This window comes from Exserohilum turcica, assembly GCF_000359705.1.
Source record: "Exserohilum turcica Et28A unplaced genomic scaffold SETTUscaffold_8, whole genome shotgun sequence".
Taxonomy (NCBI): domain Eukaryota; kingdom Fungi; phylum Ascomycota; class Dothideomycetes; order Pleosporales; family Pleosporaceae; genus Exserohilum; species Exserohilum turcicum.
The window spans coordinates 197,130-205,473 of NW_007360299.1; the positions used below are offsets into that span (position 1 = coordinate 197,130).

The following is an 8,344-nucleotide window of genomic DNA, read 5'->3' on the forward strand; positions in this document are numbered from 1 at the left end:
ACAAGTGGAAGATAAGAAAGCAAATCGCTATTCCTAGCAATACTAGAAGAGAGATTTCTAGCGCTTTCTACTAACTTAAACTAGGGCACTGTTACTTAAGGGACTACCTATATAAGAGAGGGAAAGTGGATTCTAATAGTTGCCCCTGCATCTATAGGTCTATACAAGACCTACCTCATATTCTATTTAGATGTAATCTATATAGAGAGGAAAGAAAAGGACTAAGAGAAGCCTGCAAAGGCGATCTATCACTACCTATCCTCTTTTAAACAAAAGAGGGTATGGAAGCAACTATTACCTTTATTCAAGAAACAAAGGCTAGAACACAAGCCTGGTACAAAGGAAACACAGAAAACGAGGAGTAATACCTGTAACAGGTAGCCATACACCTCCCCCACCCTATCCCACCCCTTACCTACTAACTAATAGGCTACGAGCCTTACCTTTATCTAGTTAAAAACCCTCCTAAATATTGTAGCTAGAAACAACTTACTTAGATACTTGTAGGCCTAAAAACCCTACACGTCTTATATAGCCCTTTGGGCTGAAAAAGGACGTTAAACGAGAATAATAATAATAATAATAAGCTCCTGCGTTCCTATTAGCCCCTCTAGTCTTGGCATTAGAGCCTAAGCTCTGTGAGAAAATTCTCATAGGCGTGAGAAAACGAAGGAAGGCCTCCTTCTTCTCCCTACTGCGCGCTAGCGCCTTAGCTGCAGGTGTTGAAAGTGCTATTAGTCGATTCCTCGTGGTCGGTTCTCCTAGATAGCGTGCTTTCCTAGCGGTTTCCAGAAAACTCGAAGTTGGTTGGTTGGCTATAAAGTTAGTGTCGTTAACTAAGAAAAGAGTCATCTAAGAGCAAGGCGAATGCTTAACTATATGTGTTTTATATATTTAGTTATATATAATGAGCTTATACAACAACTAAACCTACTATATTATATAATTTCATCTACTCTCTTAGCAATAGTAGATAAAAAAACAAGTCCTATATAAGGAGTAATAAAGTTTATACTTAATATAGAAGAGGTAAAATAAAAAGTAGTAGCGTATATTATCTTATTTACGTACAAGTTTAACATAATCCTTAAAGAGACTCAGTTAGAAGAGATAGATAGAGTACTGTACACTACTAAATACTACCTATTCCTACAACGCTATAGATTCTCTATACAAAGTAGAGAGAGCACCACGCCTACGCAGATAGACTATGCTGCTATTACTACTGCCGCTTTCTAACTACACGTATAAAGAAATAGAAGACAGAAGGTAGTATAGGTATTTGTAGCTAGCCTAAAAGATATTAAGAAAGCTCTCTATCTAAAGGCAAAACTTATAATAAACAAAGTAAAGAAAGCCCTCTCTATATACTTTAAAGACTACGCGTAGCTTTTTTTACTAAAAGAGGGAGTAGAGTTACTACTCTACTAAGGCCTAGACGTAAACTACAAAATTAAATTAATTCCTTAAGATAGTAAGCTACTAGAGATCTTATATAGACTACTTTATAGCATGTCTAGAGATAAACTACTAGTCCTAAGAAAAACACTTCTAGATCTACTTAATAAGGGTTTTATCTATATAAGCACTTCTTCTATAGCGTTGCTAGTTCTTTTTATATAAAAGCCTAGAGGAGGACTAAGGTTCTATATTATCTACTATGCGCTTGGCGCTATTACGTAAAAAGACTAATACTCTCTTCTTTTAATTTATAAGACTTTAAACTAAGTTAGATAAGCAAAGTAGTATATAAAGCTAGATATGTCTACTACTTTTATAAAATATAAATTACTAAAGAATAAAAGTAAATAATAGCCTTTTAGACAAGATTTAGCTTATTTAAATAGCTAGTTACACCCTTTAGTCTAGCTAACGCCCTAAGTACGTTCTAGCGCTACGTTAATTAGATTTTATAAGACTTACTAGACAACTTTATATCTACTTACCTTAATAACATCTTCATTTTTATAAATAGCTTTATATCTTAACACTATAGCTATGTATAATAAGTAATTAAACAACTATAAGTAGTAGAACTATAACTTAAATTAAATAAGTGCAGATTTAACGTCTAACCTACTGTTAAGAGTATGAATCTTAAGTGGAAGTAATATAAGACTTCTGGTGTTAAGACTCTTCTTGGGTTGGTTTTCGCGGATGAAGCAACAGGGTGATATGAACAGTGTCTCTGCAAGTATAATGTCTGTATTGTACTTGTACTTGTAACTTAAGTTAAACACATCAAGCTATAAGGGTTTGATGCCTATTCCTATATACCTATATGTTCCATATGTTCCATATGGTTTCATGATATTCCGTGCGTGGAACTTTGCGCAACAACGTGGAACATGCGGAACACACGTGACTTGTTTCGTGGTGGCGTTCCGCCAAGCGTATAGAACGTAGAGTCCGCACTTGCGTCATTGGCTACTTTGCCATAGTTAATAAAAGAGGTCTTGACATAGGCTGCTTCCTTCCTTCTTTCCATATCTTGCGCTGTGTCCCTTCCTCAGGTTCGTAACACTATCCTCCCCTTCCTGGCTTCATGTCCTCATGAGCTAACTGTCATGGTTTCCAGAACTACTGCTTATCGTTATTCCGTCGGTGACCGAATTAACCAAACTGGTATTATCGCGATGGTGTCCTGTCAGTACTGCGCAAAGAAGAATTTGGAATGCCGAATGTCGTCGTTAAAAAAGGAGTGTGGGAATTGTTATCGTAATAGTGTCGAGTCGTGCGTGCCGGTGGAGATTCTGGTTCCGAATTTCGAAAAATTGGATCAAGAAATTGCACGCCTTGATCAGCAAGAGTCTGAAGCGGATGCAGCGGAGGCTGCAGCTCTAGAGGCGCTAGTAGCGGCTCGTCGCAAGAAAGATCGTCTTCGTCAACAAAGGAAAATCCTAAAGCGTTGTGAACAAAAGTGGGTTAACGATGCAGGCAAGTTTGTAGATGACATCGAGGCCTTAGAGGCAATAGAGTAGGCGAATAAGGAGGTAGCGACCTTGGAGGGTGGTCTTATGCCTGGTACTCCTGCTTTGGATTAGAGTGTCTTTATGCCTACTTTCCTTAAGGGCGATCCTAGGTTTGCTAAAGCTGTTGGTGATACTATGCTAGTTTCTGGTGGCAGTTCGTAAGGTTGGTTCTAGGTTCCTATGTGTTTTCGCTGTTAGGGTATCCTAACCATTTGATTAGATATTCCATTCCTTGGTTCGTCGCGCGGTGTGCGAGAATTTCCTTAATTTCAAATTCGTTTTCTTCTTCAGGTTCGTAGTGAAATGTTTTTTGTAGTAGCGTTTTAGGGTCTGCTAGTTCTAATAGGCTGATATGGAATCTTAGGTGTATCTTCGCATCTAGTGGTAGATCGAGTGTGTATGTTACTAGTCCTTTCTGATCGAGAATCAAAAATGGTCCGACCTTGGTGTGATCTAGTCCTTTGCTTGGTCGTTTCGTTCGAAGATTTTTTGTGAGTAGGTATACTCTATCCCCCTTCTTTAGCTAAGGTGCCATTTTTCGTTTCTTGTTGACATATGAAATGCTCTGTCGCTGAGCTTTCTCGAGTGCTTCTTGGAGTTCTTCGTGTGTTTTCTTCAGTTCTTTAGCTGTGACTATAGCTGCTTCTGTTTTCTAACTTGGATATGTTCTAGTAAAGAGATTTGGGTGTCTCCCGTGGTTTGCGTAAAACGGTGTTTTTCCTGTTAATTCCGATACTTTGTTGTTGTAGGCCATCTGTGCCATGGGTAGTAATTGTACCTAATTGTCTTGCTAATAGTTGACATAGATCCTGAGGTATGTTTTCATGGTTCTGTTCGTTCTTTCTGTTTGTCTGTTCGTTTGTGGGTGATACGCTGTTGATAGCTTACGCTTCGTGCCTATCGCAGCTAGTAGTGTCGTCTAAAAGTTTAATGTGAAGAGCTTGTCTCTGTCACTAATAATTGTCTTTGGTATTCCGTGGTGTCGAATGATTCTGTCGTTAATGATGTGTGCAAGATCCACTGCTGTATAGTTCTTTCTGAATAGTATGTACTCGGCTTGTTTAGTAAACCTGTCCACTACAACTAGTATCGCGTCGTATGCGACCTTGGTTGCAGGGTCTCTTGAGACTGGTAGGCCTGTAACAAAGTCCATGGAGATGTCTGCCCACGGTTCTTGTGGTAGCTCTTGAGCTTGCATTTCTCCGTAAGGTGCATGAGTACTATGCTTATTCTTCTTGCAGTCTTCGCATTTGGCGATGTAAGATGCGATCTTGTCTTTCATTCCTCTGAACTCGTAGTTCCTTTGGATTAGTTCTATTGTTCTAGTAATTCCTGGGTGTCCGTGTACTAGATCGTCATAGTGTTGCCTTATGATTGCCTTTTGCAATTCTTCAGGTACTTCGTTCCTGATAGTCATGATGTTGTTGATATCGTGTGCAGGTCCCATTGTCCCGTCTTGGTTTATCTTTAGTATTGGTCTGCTAACTGTTGTTTTAGTTCCTGCGACGTCGTGTCGTCGGCTAAGAGCGTCGGCTCTTCCGTTTTCTTTTCCTGGGGTGTAGACAATCTTGAACTTGTATTGTCCTAATAGTTCAGCCCATCGGGTCTGTCTTCGATTGAGTACCTTCGTCGTAGTGAAGTGTACTAGGTTCTTGTGATCCGTGTAGATAGTGAGTTCTGAGCAGCTTTCTGCATATATTCTCCAGTGTTGTAGGCATGCTACTATCGCGAGTAGTTCCTTGTCGTGTACATCGTAGCGTTCTTCTGGTCCTGAGAACTTTCTTGAGTAATATGCTACTGGGTGCCATTTGCCGTCCATGAGTATGCTGGCACATCCTCCTAGAGCTAGGTCTGAGGCGTCTGTTTCAAATTTCGTTGGTAATCCTGGAATAAATATCCTAAAGCATAGTGGCGTAATGCATGCTTTCTTGAGCTTCTGAAATGCTTCTTCTATTCTGTCGTCCCAATTCCATGGGGTATCCTTTCTGGTAAGTCGCGTTAGTGGTATCGCGATCTCTGAGAAGTCCTTGATAAACTGCCTGTTGAAGTTCACAAATCCTAAGAAGGATTAGATGTCTGTGACTGTTTTTGGTGTTGGCCAGTTCTTGATAACTTTGATCTTTTCGTCGCTCATCTGTACTCCATCGATTCCTACTACGTAACCTAGGAAGTTGACCTTAGTCCTGTGGAATTCACACTTCTCTAGTTTAAGTCAAAGGCTAAACTCGTCAAGGGCCCTTAGTACTAACTTAACGTGCTTAGTGTGGTCCTTTTCATTCTTGGAGTAGATTAGGATATTGTCTAGGTATGCGATGACAAAGATGTCTAGGTATTCTCTCAACACGTTGTTAATGAGTTCCTGAAACGTTGCTAGGGCGTTCGTGAGCCCAAACGGCATAACAGTGTATTCATAGTGTCCGTATCGTGTCCTAAAAGCCGTTTTCCATTCTTCACCTTTCGCGATTCTAATAAGGTGGTATCCATCTCGGAGATCTAATGCCGTGAAGATCTTTACTCAAGATAATCGATCACTAAGCTCGTATATGTTAGGTAACGGGTATCGATTCTTGACCGTAATGTCATTCAGCTTGCGGTAGTCGACGCATAGTCTGAGTTTGCCGTCCTTCTTTGGTACGAACATAATTGGGTAACCTGCTGGTGAGGTTGACGGTCGTATGTAGCCTTTTGCTTAGGCTTTCCTAATGTATTCTCTGAGCGTTTCTAGCTCTTTTTCCGATAATCCGTATATTGGGCCAAAAGTCGGTTGCTTTCCTTCCTGTAGGACGATCCTATGGTCCCAGGGTTGATGCTTTGGTAACGCTTGGTCGTCTACCACTTCCTGAAATAAATATTCGAATTCTTTGTACTGTTCAGGGATCTCCGGAGTTGCGCTATTCTCCTGTACTCTAGCTTCGTGATCCGTTGGCCTAGTTTCGGTATCTGCTGAGTCGACCTTCCTACGCTGGGAACTAGTCTTCGTCGAGTTCGCTTTTCTCTCTGCGATATTGCACTGCTTGGCAATGTTACTCTCATCTACCATCAAACTCTGCCGATGCGTAGGCTGGCTTGCGGGTGCGTCCGTTCCGCAGCACTCAAATTGGAACACCTTCGACTTCCAGTCGATCCGCGGGTTGTGTTCTCGTAGCTATGGGAGTCCTAATATGATGTCGTGGGTAGCTAGTCCAAAGACGTCTAGGTCTATCTTCTCCTTATGCTCTTGGATGCTAAGTGTCACTTGTCTGACCTCGTGTGTTATTCTTTCTTCATTTGGCATTGGTTCGCCGTTGGCAACATGTAGTGGGTATGGCTGTTGTTTCCGTAGCTGGGTAAGTCCGGCTTCCCTAACTGCGTGCGCTGAAACGTAATTCGCCTGTGATCCTGAGTCCACTAGTGCCTGCATCCGTACGTTGTTGAGCTCTACTGCGAGCTTTATTAGTCCTAGGGGTTCTATTGCGTTAATTGCCCTGGCTAGGCCCTGCCTTCGTGGCGCTGGCCTAAAAAAGACTTTGCAAATCCGTGGTAGTTCTTTTCTTTCTTGTGTAAATCGCACTCGTTCTTGAGGCATGTGTGCTAGTTAGGTCGTCGGCACTCGTACGCGTAGTCGTCTGCGTACTCTACCCGGTATACCATTTGCATCTGTATGACCTCCTGTGGGTCTTCATGTCCTAGGAAGTATGCCTTTTCCCTCTTATCCCATAGATGTTTTGGACATGTGTCATCTACGCATTCGAACTAGTGGTATTTGCACTTAGGGTGTCCCTTAATAGTTTTAGGGCTCCATCCTAAGTATTGTTTTTCAGAGTAGTGGGCTGGACAGTATTCGTGTGTGCATGCGGTCCATGATAGCTTAGCGTGGTGGGCATTGCGCGCGTCGTACCAGTACTAGGTGTTGATGACTTGTTGCGCCTGCTGAGATTGTCGCCATGATTCTTGTGCCCTCTGTGCCTATTGGAGTTTACTTAGGTTGTCGTGTTGTACAGGATCCCATCAGGGTTTCTCTTGTGTTGGTTCAAGCTCTGCTAGCTTTGGCGTAGGTGGTCGGTTCTTTTCCTTAAATCGGACCATCTTCTCGTGTTTCGTAGTGGCCGCGGGAAACTCCTGTTCCTCTGCTGGCGTCTTGTATTCCTCATCGCTTAGCGGGTTTCCTTCCTCGCTGCGTGGGTTTTCTTCCTCATCGCTGCTTTCTGCAGTCGTGAGCATCAAGTCCTCAAGTCCTAAGATAGTTTCTTCGTCGTGTGGATTGTACTTAACTTAGGCTTAGGTGATAACGTTCCATAACTCGCTGTCGTCTAGGCCAGAGTCCTTGTGGATAACGTTCAACTGTTGGGTGACTTTGTTCTTGTTTCGACAGTCCCGTGCCATGTGACCTTCCTTGCCACAGGCATAGCAAGTGATACTCTTGCTGTGCTGACCCTTAGGTCCTTCCTTAGGCTTAGCCCTTCTGAACCTATTTCCTTTTATAATGTTGTCGAGGTGTATAGGTTGCGCACCGTATCCATGGTAAGATCCTGGAGTTCGGGGTGTATGGCTTCGCTGCCGTCCTATGTTAGGGGTTGAACGTCGAGGTTGTTGTTGTCGTGATTGATCGTTCCTATCCTCCTTATAGGATTGTCCGTTGAAGAGTCGTTCTTCAAGTGCTAGTTCGTACAGTTCGTTGTCAAGTTGAACGGCTTCTTTTGTGAGTTCTTCCAGAGTGTCGATGTTGGCTCCACTTCTCATAAGTTCCCTGCGTACCATTGGCTTCAGGCCTTGCCGGTACATGCGCATTAATGCATTGTTGTCCCATCCGATAATTGTCGAGTATTGTTGGAACATCGTGGTGTATTCGGCGGCAGATCTTGTTTGCTTAAGTGACTAAATCTTTTGTTCTACGATAACCGATTCCTTAAAGGGTGAGAAGTTTTGTCGTAATTTTTTCTTGAATAGGTCCCAATCGTGCACTAGTCGTGTGTTGTCTCCGTCGGTGATGCTCGTATCCATGTATCGTTTGATGATAGGGGTGACCTATTTTTCAGCGTCTCCTCGGAAGAAAGTAGTAGCCTAGACGACCTTGTCGTCGTCTTTGATGCTATCTCCCGCGAGGTGAAAGTAACGATCGACCTAGAGGATCCATGTTTCTAGTTTGTGGCGTTCGCCGTAGTAAAGGTCTAGTTTGTTGGAATTCTTGATCATGCCTCCAGTCTGGGAAGACTCCGGTGTGTTCATAACAATGTCGCTCATCGTGAGGGTGTTCAAAGTGTTAAGAGTATGAATCTTAAGTGGAAGTAATATAAGACTTCTGGTGTTAAGACTCTTCTTAGGTTGGTTTTCGCGGATGAAGCAACAGGGTGATATGAACAGTGTCTCTGCAAGTATAATGTCTGTATTGTACT

At 42.4% G+C, this 8,344-nt stretch overlaps 1 protein-coding gene across 1 annotated transcript; it reads right to left on the reverse strand.

Annotated features, from left to right (window-relative positions):
* Window positions 1-6,959: 6,959 nt before the first annotated feature.
* On the reverse strand, window positions 6,960-7,787 carry SETTUDRAFT_23664 (uncharacterized protein; the record flags this gene model as incomplete). The annotated part of the gene is made up of 2 exons (XM_008032402.1): window positions 6,960-7,156; window positions 7,463-7,787. The coding sequence occupies 2 exons, from the start codon at window positions 7,785-7,787 to the stop codon at window positions 6,960-6,962; spliced, it is 522 nt and encodes a 173-aa protein (XP_008030593.1).
* Window positions 7,788-8,344: the final 557 nt, after the last annotated feature.